Consider the following 23903-nt stretch of genomic DNA (forward strand, 5'->3'; position numbering starts at 1 on the left):
CCGCAAATACATGAAAACGTGAAAGTCAGTAAATATGCACGCTGCTCAGTTCAGAAAAAAAACTTGACAAGTTACAAGCCTCGAAGGTAATCGATAAAATTACACATTTTCACTGACTTCAATTCACAGTGAAAATCACGCGTGATGATAATCGTACGATTGAATATATCCCGTTACATCTTTGCTCTTTGTGATGTCCTCGTGAGCCTTTAATCGAATTCGCTTGGTTGCATCTTACGAAATGCCACGCGCATACAATTCACGATTTCTTATCGGAACGATTCGGTCTCCATCCAATCACGATGTGACGTTATCTTTTTTGGCTGCCCGCCTTGTCGCTGTTACCGTGTGGAATGCGCTGTGCAATCGTTGTAGGCGCGGAACATTTTCAATGGACCCCAGGCCATATCGCGAATCCCCGCCTTGATACTTGACACTCGGGTAGCGTGTACGGTTCGATATCTTTTATCGCGTTTTGCTCTTGTTACCTGTTTCTTAGTATGAAACTTAACTTATTATGAACTTAATATTTCGCTCGTCACGCAATGCGCTGTGCCCTGTTATTAAAAATTACACTGCATATCGTGATAAAGCCTATTAAACTTGTTATTAAGCGCTCCAACTTTCTTTAGTAGCAGAGTTGAGACTTTATAAAATTTTATAAAATATTTGGTCGTAGTTTTGATAAAATGCAGACCGAACACGTATAAAAACTCACAATTGGACTTCGAAATTATCATTACAAATATTGGAGAATGCATTAATCCATATAAAATTGCAGAATATTTGAATAGCAGTAAAATCAAAATAGTTTAAAAGATTGACTTTATCAATATCGATATTAACACGTACATCTGTTCTCTACACGAATTAGTTTAATTATGTTACGAAACGAACAGTTCTTGATACAAGTAATTAAAATTTTATTTTTCAAAAAATGTTTTTTTATTTGCACATGTTAAGAAAATAAACTAACAAAAATATATATGTAGATATGTTCATATACATACTCAAATTTAATCTTGAATGTTATTGTAGGTGAATTTTTACTCAACTGCTAATTCAAGTTTATTACTGTTTCGTTATTAAAATTTTGATAGCTTAAAATAACATTAAATAAGAATTTTTTATATCAAATCAGTTCAGTTAAATAACAACAAATTGCAAACTGTAAAGTTGCAAGATGTTAAACGGATAAAAAGTATTAAAAAAATTTTTTTAATAATGTGGATAAACTTTGATTTATATAGTAATGTTAATGTATGAAAAATATGAATAGCATTTTAGAGTTAATATACCTTATTGTTCATATTAGCATATTTTAACACAATACATAATAATTGCACGCGCAGAATGATATTAAAAGACTATGATTTATAAAACTTATGAATTATAATAACAATTCTGTCACCATTTTATTACTTGAGACATCAAATCCCAGTAACGTTTTTATGAAGATACGTGAGAGACATACATACGCTACAAGGGCGTAAACATTACTTTTTTACTGTCGCGTGCCCGGTTTCCATGAGATTAGAGTCCCGATTTCAAATTCACCTGTTTTCTACCGCGAATCGAGTCCGAGAGATTTACGATCTCTTCCCGAAACAATTCGGTGCAGTCGTCTCGTGTGGAGATACTTCCGGCGCTGCGCTGGCATCTCCGGAACGCGTAAAACCCGTTTCTACCGCAAGAACGGCCGCCGCGGTTCAATCAGTAAATTCAGACGCAAGTGGAGTATCAAATCATGGCAACGCGTGTGTGCACGTATCTATTCGAACATTGCACTATCGCACCCTGGATCTATTTCGCCGACATTTTACGATCGTTCTTACACCGCCACGTCTCCTTCATTCTACGTTTACTAAGCGCGATATCTTCTCCGAATCCTTTTCTCTTTGATAATCACGCGGTGGAGATTTTCTTAGTTTTTTTCTTCGAGATTAAAGCTAAAATATTTTTCGTCACGAGATACAACGATTAAACGCGAGAAAAAGAGAATGAGAAAAGAATAAGAAAAAGATTTTACTTGTACATAAATTTTTCCACGAAAGATGTGATAATAACGAAATAAACAAAAGTTAAACTTTATTAACAAAATCGGTTTGAAGAATCGGTTCTATATATTGTAGCTTTAAAAGTTTTACTATCATATACATACATGTGTATTCACATGTACGTATATGATAATAAAATTTTAGTCACATATTCTTCAGAAGAAATAAAACTGATTTATATTTTGTCTATATTTTTGATAGTGAAATTTAAAATCATCATGAGTTGAATGACTTCTTACGTTTTTCCTTATTATGGATTAAAATGTTTTTTATCTTAAAACCGCAATATTGCCAAACGACAATAATTTTTTTTTATTTCATGCTTTAAATGTCATTTCGAGAATCTATTGCGCTCATAAAATAGACGGAGTCTGTTGCTCCATACATGAAAGTTTCATATACATATGTAGCAAAGAAAAATAATCAATTTTTAGTACTTATTCTCTGATAAAACGGGATGTCTATAAATTATGTCAAAAAAGAAGAAAGTTGCTAGGAATGTATTTTGTATAGTGCTAACCGATCACTACTCGCCTGCCATGTTGGCAACCACAAATAACGATATGTATTCGGCGCGAAGCAATGCTTGATGATATTATTGTCTGATACATGATACAATATCTCGAAACACGGCTATTGCGTGACGGTTTTTGAAAAACATTATCGGGAATAGAATAATGCAGCAATGTGTCGATCAAAAATCTATATACTAATTAGATCAAAATAGTATGTATGTACAATATTATGGAGTATCATGAATAATTAAAAAACACGTGGCAAACAAGAGAAATTTCAAACTTATTTGAAGTCAGCTATATCGCCTTCTTTCTTTAAAAGTAATAAAAACAAGAACCGTGATTTTCGAGTTATTACCATGAATAAGTTAGATAAACATTACCCTGCAAGTAGCTATTATTCTATAGTCAATAATTTTCTGTCAAGTGGAAAATTACTGTTTTCTATAAAACTGTTTTCTATAATGCATCCTTTCTTAAAAAATGATACAACTGAAAAGTTAAGTTTCTCGTTTTCTGGTAACTTGACTTTTCAGCTATGTCACTTTTAAAGAAAGTGTGATATAATGTATTCGTCTTAATCATTAATCTGATCTTCTTCCAAGTAGAATCCATGTTAAATATTTCTTCCAGCGACATTATAGAAACGATCTTGGAACACTGTTCAACTGATATTGGATGTCAATTGAAACTTTCTCCAATTCAACATAGACATTTAGAATGCTAATAAATACTTATTAGAAACTGCAAAAATACAATCATTTTTGCTATACAATGCTGTACTATTTTTATAATTTCTTTATCACTTTCTAAAAATTTAATATCGATTCTTTCAAAAGCTCAAAAAATATCGAATGCTCGACACAATACACTTTTCGATAAAATATTATTGAATTTATGAATTAATATGATTAACAAGATAACGAATTAATTAATACTTATTTTACTAATAATTTATAGAAAAAAATCAAATTTAATAATCAATATTTAATAATTGATAAAAAGCGACAACAAAAAGAGCGTCGAAATAAAACTTGAATTTACTTTTGCAATTGATACTTTCGTACATATCAATTATTTATTCTACTAATATCACTTATGAGTCTTACTTTATTATTATCATTATTTTATTATCTGATTGTAAATAATGCCATTTATTGTAATAAAATTTGTAGGTACAATTTAGGAAACTTTGCAAATTTTAAAATTATCGATTTAATCTTTTCATAATTGTAAATATGTATATACAGCAAATGTAAAATACTCTACAATAAATCTTTCGTTACAAAAGTACAAAAATTCAGTAGAAAATTGCATGATTAAATTATAAGCTATATAAATTGATCAGCTATATAAATTGACGAAAAATTAACATTAGTTGAGTTTTTAGTGTTACTCTGTATTACTCATTTACTTCGTACTCTTATTATAAAGTCAGAATAAAGAAAAAGAGTACTGCTTTTTAAGTTATCTATGCAAATATATAGGAATGTTAAAATGATAAACGTACACATTTCTCATCACTGTACTACTATATATTTTCTAAATTACTTTTTGCAATTTGTATTTATCATAGAAATTCCAAAAGTCCTTTATCAAACATGTTCGATTTAAATCCAAATTCTAGTGTTAATAACATTCTGAATACAAAAAGTGCCAATGGTCATCAGCGTTCTACTCTTGAAAAAAATGTTGCAAAAAAAATATTCATCAAGGTCGATTGACAATGTGTAATGTGTCGCATAAGTACAATCTGACGCGGCGGATCGTCTCTGTCAGTCGAACGAATTCAATCGTAAAACCTCAATGTTTCGAAGCCGCGTGTCACCGCCACCCGGACGACCGCTATATCGTCGCGCGAGAGCCATCCCTTCCCAGCCAACCACATCTCCCGCGCGTCGCGCACCCCCTTGATACGACTATCGTGTCCGCTATCCTTACCGCGACGTACTCCCACCCTTCGTCGTTCGTGGGTAGCATGTATTTCACGTTGTGCCACCGCTACCAGCAGATCAGAGGGACGGAGGGACTTTTTCACGCATGCGCAGCAGTGTCATACGCGTCATACCTAAGTGCATGACCCTAAGTAGCGTACATGTTGCATCGAGATACGTGGCCCGTACTGTTTAAGCCTGCATGTCGTGGAAGGAAATAGGAAATGTCAAGGAAATGCAGAAGGTCACATTGGTAATGATATAATTCGCTTATATTATAATTTGACGTCGTGAGATTGCAATGCGGAAGCGATGAAAAAAGTAGCAAAACGTATCGAGACACACACTTGCGTTCTTTTCTTAATTTTTTTTTTTTATTATATTAATAACTTAAAAAGTATTAAGAACAATACTAAACGCGTGTATTGTCGTTATATAATGTTATGTACATGGGTAATAAAATTTATTAATTTTATGTGGAACAACTGATTAAATTAAAATGTATTATTATCAGGTGATAAATTATTATTTTTCTCTCATATAAGTTTTATAAAATTTTTAAATAAATTAAAAAAAAAATTAGAAATTCCGAAAAGCTTAATCTAAGGGAAAGAAAGAATGCTTGTTTAATTTAGATACATTCAGGGAGTATATATCGTGCAAATAGAAAATTAAAAACTTATATGGAAGAAAAATAATATTTCGTGTGCTGACAATAAATTAATTTTATTTCTTCTTTATAAATTTTATTATTACATTTAGATAACGGCAATGTACGCGTTTAACAATGTTCCTAGTACACTTTTCATATGATTGATATAGTAAAAAAAAAATATTAAAAATATTAAAAAATGTATATGGGCCCCGAAAGCGCCTTACGTTCCATCTAAGCACGAGGCTGCCGAGCAGTCACGTGGTTCCCGCTGCACTTGCGTTGGAGATGGTCAAAGTGGTGGGAAAAATCCCTCCGTCCACTACCCCAGGTTACCAGCGGTCTTAGTAAGTTACGAACTGCATGCAAGTGCGCATCGATCATATTGACGGCTGTCTCTCGGCTGATCCCGACGGTATGTCTTGATACGCTTCGCTGTTTCCTTTTTTTTTTCCTCGTCTCCGTATTGCAATTTCGCGTCGGTACCGTTGGATTCTCACTTCGCAGCGGGATTTTCCGGGATAAATCTAACAAACTGGCTTGGAGTTTGTAAATTTGTCAACTTACGAAGATTTATCGACGACGACGACAACGACGACGACGACGACGACGACGACGACGACGACAGATAGAGAGGAAAAACTCGCGCGTTCGAAAGAAGGCAATTCAACGACGATAGAGCAGTGTGATACGCGACGAAGAAGAAAAACAAGACCTTGAACGAAGTGCGCGTGTGCATCACGAGTGCTCGCGATTTTACCGCTCGCTTTAATTGTCGCGCTATTTATCTCTTGCCGACTACCGCACCTTCGTGCGATCGTACCTACATATCGTTCGGAAAAAAAAACCCAAGACAATTTATTGAAGGATATACGAATACATATGATATTAAATTATAATTTGAATTACAATATTCAAGATATATGTATACATATATCTCGTAAGCGGGAAAAAGGTGTGCACCGCGAGAAAAGAGGGCGAGACGAGAAAACGCGCTAGAAAAGTGACAAAGAGAGGAGGAAACTGTCCATTTCCCGAGGCGAAGACTTCTTGCCGTCTGCTTTCCCTTCCTCCTCTTTTAATTCCGTATGCTCGTATTTCGTATTACGATCGTAAAGTGCCGTCGCGACGTGCGAGTACCGTGCAACGCGAAGGATCGCGCAGCGGATGCTGTACGTCTCTAAATCGCAGTCATACGAACGTGCACGTGTGGCGCAGCCAGGGTGCTGCAGACGGCCGCGCGGTAACGAACGAATTACGCGAGAATTCCGTATGCGATACACGCGGGTAAGGGGATTCTTTTCGATCGAGCGCGCCGCGCCGCGAGCCGCGCCGGCGGATCTTGCGTGATTACTAGATACAGTGTTGCTCGCGCGTGACGAGAGCCAGTGGACCCTCACACGAACACCGTCAATTTATCCAAAGCCTTCATTATACGAAACAACCACTGCGAGCCAGCAAGAAGGCACAGAAAGAGAAAAAAAGAGAAAAAGAGAGAGAGAGAGAGAAAGAAAGAGAAAGAGACAGACAACAGGGTAAGTCCTTTTGTCGCAAAGAATTTGTTATTGCTTGACTGGTTGCAATTAAATGTTATTGCTGCGCGCGCTAACTTTTGGTAAAACAACATGACGTCTATCGCCAAGCCAGAAAAGCCAGGAATAACACAGTAATATAAGAAATAAAAAAAAAATAAAACGTTTTGATTAAGAGTTTTGTGTAAATTGGCTTAATTACTTAAAAAGACTTTATGTAGGTACGTATTATCGAGGTGAGAGTTGCTCCGTTCCTACGCGCGCGCAGCTTCGGCTAGAGTATATTTTAATAATACCGGTATTAACTTTCAGCTACTTTCTCGTAAAATGATCATCAAAGAAATTCACTTCAGTGTTTTTTACAGTGTATTCTAATCTCTTGTACGGCAACATATCATGTGATGCCTATAGCTTAAGCGCAACGATTTATGAATATATCTATTATCAGAGATAAAAATATTACACAAAATATTATTGACGCAATTATTGACGCAACACACACATTATTATTGAAAAAATACATTATACTGTGCACTTACACGCATACTTATAAACACTTTAAAAGTGTTTTTTAGATTATACATTCTTCTTTCTATCTTTCAAAACTGTATATTTATAGCAATAAGTCTAATAAAAAAAAAAAAGATATTTTCTACTTCACTTTTATACGATTTGTTCATCTCTTATTTATATAGTGGCAATAATGTTAACGCACGTGAAAAATATACGAAAATAAAAAGAGCATTTTGATTCAAACCAAGCCTCAGTCTTGAGAAATCTCGCGTGCAAATTTTACGACACAACCGATATCAGCATTGCCTCCGAGTTTACGACGACACGAAAGTTTCAATTGTCTATTTGCAAGAAAACTTGCAGCTTCTCGTGAGTATTTATACGATTCTGTTTCATTTCGCGTTTTGTCTCAAAGTTATAAATTTATAAAGTTATACATCGGTCAAATCACTTTAACTTCTGCGTGATTTTTTATTTATGTCCATTTCTGTCAATGTAGATTTATTTCAATCTCTAATAGAAAATAAGTATCCATATTGTGTATGAAGAAATGGATCAGAGAAACAGAAGGGAGAGGGAAGAGGGTCATTCCCTTGATCTCTAATTCGTTACAAAAAATGCAATTTCAGATCAGATCAATGACACTCAAACATTAAATGCAATAAAAATATCTAAAAATGTATATGCGATTTGTTTGTAGTACTCATCTGATAGGCTTCCTCCTGTCCGCAATATTCTACGGTAATGCGATTATCTTGGAAACTTGTACTTTTAATTTTTTTTTTTAAAGGATAATAAATTATATTAAAACTGTACCAGAGATTTCTCTAGTATAATTTCCTATAACTATCGAAATACAGTTTTGTCAATTCTTATGCTAAAATTATGGAACGCTATCATATCATATTTCATAATTAATTGAATACACTGATAAAAAAAGATTGCTTAATTCAAATAAATGTTATTAGTATTATTCAAATAAGTTATTTACATCAAACAAGTAAATATTACTGGTTTGATATAAAAGTTATTTAAATAGTACTAATAATATATTAATTTAAATAAAACGACTTTTTCTTTCAGTGTATATAAATTAATATATATCATATCAAATAAAATGTTTCAATGAGCGCGGATACTACAAACAAAATTAATAATGTTGATGATGAAACTACTACTAATAACAATAATGACAATAGCAGCTTTAAATAACAATGTAAATAAAAATATTAGAAAAATATTAGAAAAAATGAGAACAGTAAATTGATAGATCAATAGACGAAAGTGTGACAACAGCAATATTGGAATAAGGTTAAAAAGAAATCTGACAAGTTAGATTAGGCGAGATATAATTTCTAATACAGTCGCTCGCAAAAATATTTAAGCAAGTATGATATAAATAAAAACGTACACGGAAAAAAATATTTGGCATTTGTAATTTATAATTACATGTATAAATGGATGGTAAAGTAATGACGGTTAATAACTATTTTTATAGTTACCACTGTTATGATATTAGAAATAACATTGTGTTGATAGTTCTACCAACTGTGACGAAATTTTACTATAAATTATAATCATTTCAAATATTAATATAGTAAAATGTTAAAATGTGGATGGTAAAAATAAACATTTCTGTGTAATAAATGCAATCATTATTATAAGTAATAATTAATAACTATAATTTGCATGATTAAAACAACTATAAATATATAGTTGGCACATAAATGACCATGAATTATAGTTAAATTATAGTAATTGCAATGATTTTTTTCTCTCACAGCATATTTTTAATGCAACTTATTATATTACATTTAAATTAAATACAAATATAAAATATGTAACTTAATACTTCTTACGTTAGCGCATACTTTGTTAAATAGTAAAGCAATATAGAATACTTACATGAGGAAGTAAAAGCAATGATATCACGAACTCGAAAATAACGCGCGTACAATATACAAAAGTTAAATGCTGAGAGAATAATTTTTCACTATTTTCACAATTTGAAATACTTTTGCGTGTGACTGTACCGATGGCATCTGCCTCCGCGCCGACGTGCCAGGAAGTCGTAGTTAGTTAAAAAGTCGCGCGAACGGCGTACTACAATGTAACTAGGCGGAGATGTATTTGCTTCCTACCGAGATGCGGTTGCGCTCCTCGCTTTATCGCGAATCCATTCGTAGAGATCGCCTCCGCGGCGATATTCCTCGATAACGCGGCGTATGCGCAATTTATCTCGAGTCCTTGCGAGCATATAATATAAGTGTACATATAATTGACACAGAAAGAAATATGCACTTCTCATGAAATTTTAATGTGCTAGATGTCTCTGTATATTATTTGTAAATATCTCAGCGTGCAGTGTCTGGAAATTTTCCTGTCATGCTTCTTCAAATGAGAATTTGACAAATGTTCTTTGCAATATGCTTATTATCATTATTAATGCTAGAATGGGACTGTCATGAATCTCTTTAGCAACAGAAAAACGTAACTGGAAACAGATAGATGATGACCGCAGAGGTATTCTAATTTAAGAAATCTGAAGGTGCATTCTCTTAAGAAATACGAGTAAGATTACATGATTAATTAATTGCATGAATATATTGTTTAATATTGTTATTAAATTTTAAAATAAAAAAAAACATTCAAGATTACTTATTGCGATCCTGTATTCAATTCTTATATTGTTTTTGATTAATGCGGACCGATGTGATTATGATTTAATGAGTTGGTCGAGACATTGCGGAATACATTGTAAATTATGTGACTTTACAAGTGATACTCGTATCGCATATAGATTTTAAGTTCTCGTGGCCATTTATTATTACAAAGCAATAATCATTTGTATTATAAAAATTGTGTCATCGCTGACGGTTTTTTTTCGTATTATTAAAACTTACAACAAGCTAAAAATAATTATATGTTTGAGAAAGAGAAAGAAAAATAATAGCAACAAAGTAGTATTGAACATCATTCTTAGAATTTCAAAAGAGAGTTCACGTTCATATATTAAAATTGACTAATGATATAAATTAAACTTTTTCGCCCAATGCATTACAAAAAAATATTTATGATTTGATAACTTATTTTGCATTTTTTTTTATGAGCATATCAGATACATTAACATCATTACGTTCATTGTAATAATGAGGCAACGCTCATTCAACGTATATTTCAAAGTGATTGTAATACTCTCATCTATGTAATGTAACGGAAAATAATATTTCTCAAAGTTTTGATATTTATTTACCAAATATTCTACTAACTGTACAAAAGTAAATATACACATGCATTTTTATCGCGCATAATTATTCAAAATTTATTATTTAAGTTAATATTTATCGATTATTTTTATTAATGCTAAAATATACTATTCATTCTATCATTAACTTTTTTAGTCTTGCCTTTAAAGACAATCATGGTTAAATACGATAAAATTCTTATATAATGAAAACAGTAAGATTCAAGCAATACGTATTCACGTGACGCCCTATTAAATCTACGGAATTTGAATTTCGCTCTACTTAGGATAGTTAGCTATTCTTCTTGCGCGATTTGTGATCTTTCGCTCTTAGATAAGCCACGAATGTTTAATGAGACAGGTTTTGATGTGCTGTATTTCTCTGGTATTGCGTATCTTTTATCTCACCTCACTTTTACCATGACCATCTGCGGCGATGCCAGGAGAAACGTATCTTTACCTTCACGAGGTCGTGACTCCCGTGTCCTTCATAGTGGCTTTAGCCATGTCAGAATTTATCATAACTTTTATAGAGATACCGAGCTTATCCATTACCCATTTCAGGCTCGGGTATCCTTTATCTTGAGACTTGCATACACGAGTGGCTAATAGATCTTACGGAATTCCGTTGTTGCACATATTCCATAACAAACGACCTATCCAAAGACGTATTCTTAGTATCACGCTTTTCGCCAGTTTTAGTTAACGTCTACACGCATTCATCTAACATTTAATTCGACTATTTAATATTAGAATGCTTGCGCAAGCTGCATTATAATAGCTTCAAATACCTTGTATCGGACTAGAGTTATATAAATTTACCAACACTATCGCATTGGTTATTTTAAAGAAATATTTCAAAAATTTTCAAAAAAAAGGTAGAAAATAGATTGCAAGTTACTTTGCATAATAAATACTCTATACACGCAAAATATGATTTTACGATTACAAATCGATTATCGGAATAATAAAATAAATGCCGGGCTGTATACTTGGCTCGCATATACGGGGGCCACTTTGGTCAACTTCAATTAACTTTAATTATCGAAATAGCAACATTATTTCATTTTTACGTAAAAATGGTATTTTTTGCAATATTTTGACGTTAAAATGACAACAAATAATGCCAGCTACTTAAGCGTTAATCGTCGATTAAAATAAGAATAAATCAGAATTGGTCGAAGTGGCCCTGTATATACAGTTGGTATTAACACGATTGTCTTATAAATTTAGATGTAAGTGACAATATGTTTACATGAAAATGTCTTGTTTCCTTTTTATGTTATTTGCTATTTGCTAAGGCATCATATTATATTGTCGTATTTTCAACACGTTTAAGTTCGATCTTTCTTTATATTATTTAAATAATCAAAATAATTCATTTCATGTTTCAGAAAGTAGAGTGATATTGGATAGAGATAGAAGAATTTGCAAAACAGCTCTATGCACAAGACAACGGATAATAATCGCCGTTATCTCGTTTGAACGAAACCAGATCCGTCAATTTCTTTGCTCTTGGTGAAAGATCTGATCACAATCATTGTGACAAGAGAAGAGGAGAACGGCTTTTCGTCAATTAATATTAAAGTTCTTCGAGCGCCATGAGTAACGATGAAAGAAGTAGACCTATGAAGAGAAAATTAGAATACGAATCAGCAGATTCGACACCCACTAAAAGAAGGAAATCTGATCGGAAGGATCCGACGTGTGGACGATGCAAAATTCATGGAGTGGTGGCAATTAAGCTCAAAGGACACAAGCATTACTGCCAATTTCGAGCATGTAGTTGTGAATTGTGCTCTATTTATCTGAGAAGAAAAAGATTATCGGCAGATCAGATAGCTTTAACAAGAGCGAGAAAATTGAGCGAAGAGCATAAAAGATTACCTGAAGAGGTTAGTCTTTTTTTATTTCTTAAAGGGATTTTAGAAAACTTATAATTTCATTCCGATTGCGAAAAATTGATGTGAAAAATTAAATATTTAATCGGCAACTGGAAATAATGTTTATCTTTTATACTGATCACAGTTCAGTAATTTCGAAAAATTGCATAAGTAAATTAAATAAATTTTAAATTGTAAATTGATCTATATTTTTAACTTATTATTTTTATGTTGAAACCAAATGATTAATCTCAGAATGAAGTTCTTTAGTAGAGAAAATAAGATTTTTAATTTTTAATTTTACTGTATTGTTTGTTAATCTTGCTAATATATATCGCACATTGCAATTATAATATATTTTTTATTATTTGTGTACTACTATGTTTTTTTTTTTTTCTTAACAGGTGCCATCATCGATTTTAAACATCATTTCCCACAGAAAATGTAAGTAATATTGATATACTGTATATTATATAATAAGTTGTTGTTTATTGCTTAGATGAGACAAATGATGATTAATTTCATGTATAAATTAAATCACGTGTAAAGAAACGTGAGTGTACAGTAAAGATAAAAATGGAAACATAGTTTGTCTCATTATGAATTTTAATCTATAAACATTTAAAATTAGTGCGTTAACATTGCATCAAATATTCAGAGATTGTTTTTTTTTATATTTATGCAATATTTAAAAGATAAGCTTCAGAACATTAAACAAATAATTATATAATTAACATAAAAAAATCATTAATATAAATAACATGAGTAAAATCATGTAAAAAGAATAAGTAGGAATACTTGTATTATCTGCGTGTATGCTATTTTAAATTAAATTAAAATTCATGATTAGCTCATGTCTATGTCGAGTCACGATAAACTATTCTTATGTTTGACTTGCAGTTTTTTCTAACATAATACATACAATACAATACAATTCTTGATCTGGTTATCGCTGCATGCATTACATATGTTTTACAGCAATAGCGTCACAAGTTCACCCGATCCTATGTGCTATATCATTCAACGCGCTTATGCATAAGATGCAATCCGTCTGGCATTTGAACATCTCGTATAGGCCGTAGCATCTAATAACGCGTTATTTAGCCCACGATATCGCGACCTTTACGTCGCAACGCGAATGGTATTTGATAGTGTGATTAGTAGAAATGGAGAAATAATATGCAATATGCTCTTTCATTGATTTAAATAAAAATTATTTTGTTGCGTTCTACACGCAATGTCTACGTAACTGACTATAATCTGAAATAAGTAAATTTCTTGTGCAAGGAAGTTAAAATTCTACATTTTGTAGCTCTGAGAAAGCATTTCTTTCTTTGACAAAGTACGTTTCAGATTTGTTTTAAGCGCAAGTTTTCTCATATACTTACAGGATCATTATTTTCAATTGTATGTAACAATCGCGTAATTTTGTTCTGTTTGCAACCAATTAATGTGTCGTAAGCAATTTTCTCTACTGTAAATGTAATAATATTCTTCTAAATTCTTATATAATTTTACCTTAATCTCCTAAATCCAAGACTTTTAGTCGTGGTGCTAAATCTTTTCTATCTCTCTCAACCACATTAACTTAAAGAAAATTAAAATACCCGCGCAATTACAATTCGTATTTGTTGACAGTTAAATAATTTTCTTTTTTTAAATTTTGAGTGTTTTAATGTACGCGCATAATTTATGGCGGTCGATATCAAATAATTTATAACTTCAATGAAAATAAAAAAAACTTCACAAATAAATAGCTTTTTTATTAAGTGTACATATACTAACATTATGAAAATATGTGTGATCACTTATTCACCATTACGTCTCTAGATGATAAACACACATGTACGCGATGAAAACTGCGATTGCCTACCTGTTGCACACATTTTCCCTCGTTATCTTTCATCTCCCGCGTACTTGCGAAACGCAATCTTTATTGTAAGTTGCACATTCTCAATTATACGTGATTTGAAAATGTATTAACATCAAAAAGTAGCACAAATCTTTATGCTTTTTGAATACAATTAAAAAGTACTTGCCAGCGTCTTGCGTGTTTTATTAAAATTAATATTATTTTATATCCCCGATACACATAAATTCATTAAAGTTCAAAGTAAAGTAAGTTTTGAATTATTAATAACAGATATACATTACTATCGCATGGGTAGTTTCATTTCTTTTTAATAGTCAAGAGAGATAGAAAAGACAACACTTCGAGCAAAGCTTGAAAAAATAAAAATATAATGATAGATCTGTCGTGTAGTTCCAGAATATTTTGATAACATCGGTACGATATTAAGAAATATAAAAGTAAGTTAGATAGATTGGAATTAGAAAAAATAATAATTTAGTAGTAATAATGAAAAATTTCAAGCTTTACAAAATTTGTATTATTAGAACACAATTGCGTGAGTTTGCACGTATTGCGTAATGCACGCATAATATAACGTGAATATATTGTAACAATATAACTTTTTTAAATACTCTAATAACATTTAATCTTTGCAAAGTGTCTCGCGATTATCTAATCTCAATACTTACAATTTTATTACGATAAAACAAAGTTCGTAAAAAATGTAAAAACTTGAGAGTTGTGACATAAACATTATTTATTTAAATCGTTCTAATTATTTCTATTATAAGAGTTTACTGTACGAGTAACTTTCTCTCCGACAGCAGGACAGTTCTTTCTTGCGATAACAATAACAAGAAAGATATCTTAAAGATACTTCCTTTTGATATCATATGACGAGTGACGACAGCGCGATGCAATTATTTATAAGTTCGAATGGGTATCCAACGACGTCAGGGGTTAGCGCGCTGATCAATATAATTAAACAAATATAAATCGTGCTGTAACTGTTTATTAAATAAGAACATTCTAATCAACGTTTTAGTGCGAGAAATGACAATCCACAGATTTTGTTGTTTACGCGCGACTGTTATGTTGTGCACATAGAGAGTGCAGTTAGGAATGCATGATTCTTTGTGGTTGTTCGGCCTTTTACCGGGCGACCTACGCAAAAATACGACGGAACGTCAAAGTTCACGAACCGCGATAATAATCGGCTGCATTTCGTTCCTGGTACCGCTCTTCGGTTGTAATCAAGCGAAATAATTATAGAATAAATTATAGTGGCGAGATAGTGGGACCTCCTCCGTCGCGGAATCTAGGAACAAAGATTGGCATTCAGTGCACTCAAGCAAAGAAGGTTATTGCTTACCCTCACGCGTACACTTTAAACCGTTATATCGTACGCGAGCATCAAAATGTCATTCGAAGGAGAAGAAAGAGGGATCGTCTTTCACGGAAGAACAATTCTCACACTGTCTCCGAGATTGCTAAATCGACCATTGCATTCGACATTCTCAATTTCTTTACCTCATTTTTCTCCTACGGATTTTGAAATAAAAGTACACTTTTGCTTGTAAGTAAAACAAGTCACTGTGTATCACATATATGTAAGAGAGATAGAATTATACGATACGTAGGAAAAAATATTTGCAAATTCACAACTTGGCCGAAAGATTACGACAAGAAAATTTTTCGAAAAGCAATAGTGTCGAAATCGTTTTGGCCTGTTCCTCAACAATAATCTATGCGGAGAGCCTACGTGAATCGTGTTTGTCATTGTCTCTTCTAAGCTTGTAACGCAAGTGTTGGGTGTGTAAGTGAACTAGCATACTTATAACGTCGTTCACAGGGATCCCAACGAAATTCAAGCCACTCTTTCACTTGACAACCCAACCGAATGTTAACCCTGGTTTTACGAGCGTCCTCGTTGGTCGGCGGGCCATGCGAACTCGGCTAATATAATACGAACTTATAACCAAAGTCGAAACCTAGGAGCTCGCTTTTGCTTTTACGATCCAGCTCGTTTTTAAAAGTTACCGTTATTTTGCTCGCTTTCGGACGAAATAGTTTGTTCCCGGACGTAAATGGGTTGAAGGAAGCAAAAATCTGTGCGCAGGACTAACCACTAAACCTGAATTGACAACACGGTTCTCTCTCGACACATTCTCTCTTTCCTACAAAGAAAAAGAGAAAGAGAGAGAGAGAGAGAGAGAGAAATATCACTGTATACATCTGCATCTACAATTTCCCACTGGGATAATACCACAGCGGGATTGTAAAATCTTTTTACGGGAACGAAGAAGCACGGTGGAAAGGAACATCCTCGTGAACAGTATATTCATCATTAAACATTCCCTCATCGTGGTTTCTTTATTCGCGTAATTTCTTCTGGTACGCGAAGTAACGTATTATTTTAAGTGATTTTCGAAAGCAATTTCTTAGGCCAAGAAATTGCATTTATTTTCGCGAAGTTACCGGAAATTTCGCTTATACTTACATAAATCCCGCTAGAACGCGGGAGATAAGATAACGCAAATAAACGCTAATTAATTTATGACGCATACGTGATCACCGAAATTAACACAAGCATAGCTTCGTGGTATCGCGATCGATAATAATGGAAGTGATATCAAATAATACGAAAAGTCGGCATCACGCCATGGTGTCTCGAAGATGTTATGCTTCAACTTGGAGAGTGATATTATGACGAATATACGGAGGTTGTAAAGTTTGCCTTTACGAGCTTGCATTTCGAAACATTAAGTACGGGCTTTTAATAACGCATCATTCGTTATTCTTACGTAGAGTAACTACGTGCATCCAGGAATTTTGAATCCGATATCGAAGTATAGACATAGAATATCTGATAAGATATTCTAATGTAATTAAAACTCATTAATAGATTTTTAATAGCGATACAGATTTCACTAAAAATTTTTATGGCTGAAAGATCAGAATTGAATAATGAAAAACAAAAACTTTATCTAACTCTATTTTATGCTTTACATAAAACAAAAGTATGCTTGTTTGTCGGATGGTTTGTTTTTTACTTAATTGTAAACATGTAGTCAATTAAAATATTATGATCACTTTCCTTGGCCTGATAAATGTAATTTATTCTCGTCTGTTAGATTAGCTTTGTACAATTGCTATGTATGTATGTATATACGTATCATTGAGCAAAATAAATTGTCTTAATTGATAAATATTTTTTTACTGAATACGTTGCCAAGTAACCACTAACATGAAACTCGAAGAATATCTCGGAGGAAGAGAAATCTAACCACGGATTTTTAACAGCATATTTTATACGTATAAATAGATTCATTATCGTTCTCGGAAAGTTAATCGAAGGAAAACCATTTGCGGTTACACCCAAAGAGAGAGAGAGAGAGAGAGAGAGAGAGAGAGAACTCTCGTATTCTCATCTCTGATCATCATAAGATTTTTACGATCGTTAACTCTCTTTCGGTGAGGACCTCACCGAAAATCCTACTCGTAAATCATGCGAAGAGCCCGGTGTCGGTTTTCTTTCTTGCCTGGCCTGCGCGTGATGACATTTCGTTTAGACTAACCATTTACAAAATTCGATGATCGCTCTTGCGGTTGTCCTTTGATCGAGCCGAGAAAAATGGATTTATTGTACAAAACGCTCTAAAAATAAAACTGCCATTTCCAAGGATGCACGTGCCATTTTGAAATAGTATTTATGACATTTTCAGATTACTCTTGATGTTACAATATTAAGATTACGTTAGAAGTAGATAAATTATTAAATACAGATTAGATATTAATAGGAATGCTTCAGTAGCGCAATAGATTCTTTTATTTAAGCCAATGCTGTCTAAGATCCGTAATTGTAAACACTGATTTGAAACGTGTCAGCGTTTATCTCCGTTAAGAAAAAGAAACGCAGTAGGCATGAACGCTGATATAGGTTATATATGATCATAAACAACTTGACTTGGACTATTTTAAAAATATTTAAGTATTTTCTCAAATATGGCACGATGTCGAGACGTATTTTCTCAATTCTGGAATTCTAATTAAAACGCAATTTTATATTATTGCTGTATAAATATTAGGTCTAAAGATCGTAATAATCAATATTGGCCTTCAAACCGTTGCATGTATATAGAGAGCTCTTTGTAATTTTCTACATTAAAATTCCTTTCGGTTTTTAATGTTATGAATTATCGCTACTGCGATAAATTAAATTATTTATTAATCTGATCGAAATTTGTAGCCATTCCTACGCGCAAAGCGCACACAAGATGCTTGCTTTATGACTTTATCGTACAAATACTATTAACACGCAATAAGTTTGCGATTAGTTCGAGGTGACTACTCACACGTAGAATGTCTCGGTGTTGTATAAGGATGTCGTTGCATCCATGACAGATATACAAAATGCGATTCGACAACACGTACGGATTACGATCGCGGAATTTTTGCTTCGTTGACTTTACGATTATGATGCGAGCGTCAAAAGGCGAATCCTTTGCGCCGAGTGGCGTGTTTCCCGCATCAATTTGACTCCTCTCACGATGAAACCACCCTTTGTCTCGATCTTAGTTATTACCATTGTCATGCCACTGACGCGAAAGTTATGACTCGCTGGCGACGATATAACCTACAATATACATCGACAAAAATTTGATTTTTCACCGATGTTTAACACTAAACACTGGAATTGGTGCGATGATACTACGAAGATCTTCCTCTATAAATTCCGTCTCGTTGCTTTTTTTGTTATCAAACATCTTTATTCTGAGAGAAAGAAAACTTCGTATTTCTTACGTTTTACGACTACGATACCTTCGCAAAACGCGCCCGATTATGTTCTTTCACAGAACAGATTGATTTATCTCGTTCAACTGTCGGCAAGTAGCAATGCGTTCCAATTTATTACAGCACGCGATATTCGACAGACGATCAAGCGTGACGGAGCAGAAAGTTGTAAAAACGGTCTGTTCAATTTGAAATATTTGTCATTCGGTACTGCATACTATTGGTAGTAAACCTCGCAGCATTTATATATATTTTTCCATTTAGTTTATTAATCGCATCGATCAGTATTATTTACATTTATTTACAATTAAAGTAAATTAAAATTATTTAAATATTAATAAATTTATTTCTTTAATTCTAATTGTTTAACGTTTATGAATACTTCAGTACTTTTTAATTCTTAATAGATTTTTCTGAATTTTGAAATTAATTTTCACATATAAATGTAGATTATAAAAATTAACAAAAGGTAGACACATCTTTTCAACAAGAATCTCATCAGATATTAAATCTTAATAAAAAATCACATGTGATGTCAAATATTTATTAATTTTTTTCTTTACTTTAATAAGGTATGAATTGATAATCATATTCAGGTACCGTCGTATTTTGTTCCAAAATTCTATAATCATCACAATCTATCGCTTATCACGAAAGTTGTGGTTTTTGAGGAATAATAGACGCAACAATCAAGTAATTGTGTCATTGGATATTGAACAATAATGCCGAGCATTAAGAGGCAATTGATCAATTTTGTAAAATATGTCTTGTACATCGTTGAGCAAATAATCCTATTTTGTCATTTTTTGTTTAAAGCGTGCATGGTGCTATTACGTAAAAACGTAAAGTATTAATGCACTATGATTTATTGAAGAGAAGCTAGGTCACTTTACTGAGGCATGTATCGTGTTTTATCCGTCCAAAGAATAATTTAAAGTCTTGAGTCAATAATACAAGTTGTCCGTAATTATCATAGTTTAAAAAATTTGAGTATATTACAGAGATACATTTCTAAATAAAAGATTAATCTTTTAATTTGATTTTCTATTATTATACTTCTTTTTATTTCTTATTTTGTTTTTTTTTGCAATTTTTCCAATGTCAAACACACCGATTTAATGTCATTATTTTATCATTAGTATTAATTAATTAATTAAAACAATTGAATGTCTAAATCAGAATTGCGCATTAGATTTTCTTAAAAATCGAAATTTATAAAGAAATTTAATATAGTAAAATCTTGATATGCGACTTTCAGTCGCAAATGCATAAGCCAAAACGGTTTTGAGGATGGTTTAGTCATGGATAGCGAGGCATGCTTTGGCCACCTGATAGCAGGGCACTTGAATAGGCAGGAGGGTGCGCAGGATAGGTAGTAAAGTTGGTCACAGTCTAGCGAGTTGAGCCGGTTCTCTTTTACGAGGCACGGGGTTAAATGATCTGTCACTTTCTTTCCCCCTTCGTATCTTTTTCTCTATGCGGGGCAACTCACTACTATTACAAAAATGTCGTAAAATATTATAGTGCCCAGTGCTTGACAACGATCTGATGACAGTGCACACTTGCACACGTGAGCACATGTACGCGATGCATCTCTTTTTCTTCTCGTGCAGTTCCTCTCGGTCGATGCTTACTCGATGCGAATCATGAAAATCGTTCAAGGAATGGAAGAATTTACGGTGGAAACGCGGGCCAGGACGCTTCGTTTTCATTCTTGCGAAGCGCCGCGCGAGTCAACTTTGCGTGTCCAAAGAGTCCTAAAATCTTTACGACCTTCGCCTTCTCTCTTCCGAGAGGGCAACGATCTTTGCGGCATCTCGAGCAGTCTCCGGGTGTTTATGGTTTCTTCGTCTCGCTCTCGTCGTCTCGTCTGAGTCAGTCTTTCTCTTTCTTGTTCTGCATTGTACGTCGTGCGCGCATCAGTAGACAACATTGCCCCTGTAGTAGTAATACGTGCACGACAAGCGTACAACTACTTCGTTCGATATCCATGAAATGTGTCATCATTTTTTTTTTTTTTTAATTGAAAATTCGGTAACACGCAATAAGGCTCGACTGTAATTTTCTTCTTAAAATTCATTGTGATTTACATTAGCTCAATTTGTTTTAGGTCCAACAAGCTATTAACTTATGGAAGCATATTAACTTATGGAGGCTCATTAACTTATGGAATAAACATATATTAGTAAATTAAATTCTTTCACAAAAGTGTATAATAATTATTTTGCTCATTTTTCTCAAATATATCTCATGTATGCACAGTTACACGTAAAAGAAGATCAGCTTGCGAAATATTCCAAATATTTTTACAGAAAGATGTTTATCGTATATATATTCAAAAGAAGGGAGCATTTATTTTAATGAGAAGTGCTTTATGGTTGCGAGTAATACGACGTTACAAATTACAAACGCATGAGTGACATTAACGAAGAAACAACGTTACCCACGTTGCTTAATCGGTCAACGAAATTACGATCGCTCCCATCCTTTCTCTTCTTTTCGCGAATCGAGAGTACGTACGCTGCTTACATCCCTTCTGTGTTTGCGCCACTGTGGCTGACGAGCAAGGATTTTATGCGAACGCTTGACAGGATAGAATTTTACTGCTTCCGAAATGTCGTGTCTCGTAAAAGCTGCTGCGTTCACGATCGTTCCTTTGGACTCTTTTCACTGAAACTTATTGCGATACCGCATTTATTATTTTTATAGGCGACACGGAGGAATTGTTGCAGAGACTTCGGTTATATATATTTATTGAAATAAAGTGATGCTCGTGGAACGATGATGATATCGATAAATCGATAAATCTGTAACTGTTTCCATATTTGTCATTTTTTTAACGTATCACTTTCTTTCGTGTAAAAATAATTATTTGTTTAAATTATAAATGTTCTAAATTTACGTCCATTGTATTTTTTTAAATTGTTTTAAATTACTGAACTGATGAACAGGTTACATAAATTAAAAACGCTTAAAATTACGTACATATGGCTGTTTACGGTTAGGTTGCATTTATGTCCAAATGGTAATAGCGTTTCCTCCTCGACGAAACGAACCCTCGGTTATATCACGACGGCGACGTTTGGTTTCGATTACGCGCGGTAACACAACAGTATCATTGCTACAAAGCTCGTTCCCGTACCAATCCCTGTGTTCTGTGTGTGATGCAATGTCGTGTCCAACGCTATACTAAACCGCGATCCACATATGAGGGAAGCACGTTTGACTGTGCAATACGAGCTTCTCGTCTGTGACAAGCTTGAAATACGTAGATCTCTCCTCTCGACTAACGTGTCATCATGTTAAAAATCGTTACCCTGCTGCCGCTAGGCACCTTTGTCATCGGCACGCGAAGGCCCGGTTCGTTAAAATTAGTGTTAGAACAATTAACGTCGGTTGAATGTAATCTCGAAAGTACTTTTGAATCACTCATGCAAAATAGAAAATTAGATTATACATTAGCAACCGCCTTCCTTTTTCGCTTATTTTTTTCCTTTTTGTTTAAGTTCGATTCTTTGCGCGTTATATTTCCCGTTGAGTCATGTGACTTGGAGATAATTTACGTTGAAATTGTTCAAGCGCGAGAATAGCAGGATTTACGATGGCCCGGAGGTCTTACGATCTTTTTATATGACTCGGACGCACGATTTACATTCGATAGCAACAAGAAGCAATAATGACTTTGGGGATTAAAGTTTGCTGGCGGTACAATTCACCACGGTAGAATCGAACTTTCAGATTTTTCGGGTTAACGTTCATACTGATCCCGCGGTCTCGGAAACAGTTTTACGAGCGGTGCGTTTCATAGTTAGTTTTTACGACGTACGTTCCGACCCCAAGAAATTTTTCGTGGCACAAGAAATACATTTTATTTACATGTACACATGTGCATACATGTATAATTAACTGCGTGATTTTACACCCACATATACGCACATGTATTTTAACTGCAGAGTCACGTACGTGAATTATCTTGACAATTAATATAAATCGTATGTTAAAGATAAAATATTATTCTATGATATTGTATGTTAAACATCATTATAAACAACATTTTATAAAATACTTATTTTCATTATTTATTATTTTTCGTAGATATAGATATAATTTTAGTTTAATTACATCCTTTGGCAGTATTGTAATTATAAGTTTCCGCATAAAGAAAAACTTTCTTTTATAATTTAGTCTCAAGATCATGTCAGTCATAGTATTTAAACTTGATATTTCGAGAATCTAACAAAGTCGGTAACGCTCTGTCTTCGTTAGGGACGGAACTGACACGGCACTAATTTAACGAACACGCTATCGTGTGATCAAAGAGTTCGCTGCTATAAAACTTGCATAATCTTTGTTGGCCGAACTGATCAAAGCTTACTAATTACCACGTTTTTATGATTTAGTCGCTAGTTGCGACAATAAAACGGATAACAGGTGACATAAATTTATTGCACACATCAAATCAAAGGATGAAAATGATATGGAATATATTTATAAACTTATATTTATTTCAACATAAGATGCTTGTTAGCATTTATTAGTAAATTGATTATCAATTTAATATCGTGATATTACTACCTTGTCAAACTTTATAACTGTATTTCAAGACTGAAAATTTATTCCGTACTATAATTAGAAACTTCATCTCTAAATATCAATGTGTCGTCTATAAAATAGTTAAAATACGTATATTGGAGATCGTGTAATTTTTTTTTTTTATGGATATGAATGTATAATATTACGTCTATACTTTTTGAATTAAATAATTATCTTACCAAACATTTGTCATACACCATGTACATATGCAATTTCAAAATTCACAATTTGTATTTCTCTTCGTTTTTAAACTAATGTAATAATATAAAACATATCTTATACTATATATATATACATATATATATATATATATATATATATATATATATATATA

At 33.2% G+C, this 23903-nt stretch overlaps 1 protein-coding gene and 1 long non-coding RNA gene across 3 annotated transcripts in view; one reads left to right on the forward strand and one right to left on the reverse strand.

The window, feature by feature from the left end:
* LOC105195650 overlaps nt 1-23903 on the reverse strand; it is a 264949-nt gene that overhangs the window by 165793 nt on the left and 75253 nt on the right. The window lies entirely within an intron of this gene.
* The window catches only part of LOC105195653, a 60783-nt gene continuing 42326 nt past the window's right edge, over nt 5447-23903 (forward strand). The window contains exons 1-3 of one of the 2 annotated variants that reach the window (XM_039448280.1): nt 5447-5573; nt 11842-12342; nt 12735-12774. In XM_039448280.1, the coding sequence (XP_039304214.1) occupies nt 12049-12342; nt 12735-12774 (334 nt within the window). In that variant the 5' untranslated portion in view covers nt 5447-5573; nt 11842-12048. Of the gene's footprint in view, nt 6694-11841; nt 12343-12734; nt 12775-23903 lie in introns of both variants that reach the window. The other variant, XM_039448279.1, reaches the window with a different exon arrangement.

The sequence above is a fragment of the Solenopsis invicta genome, chromosome 4 (assembly GCF_016802725.1).
Source record: "Solenopsis invicta isolate M01_SB chromosome 4, UNIL_Sinv_3.0, whole genome shotgun sequence".
In the NCBI taxonomy this organism is placed as follows: Eukaryota; Metazoa; Arthropoda; class Insecta; order Hymenoptera; family Formicidae; genus Solenopsis; species Solenopsis invicta.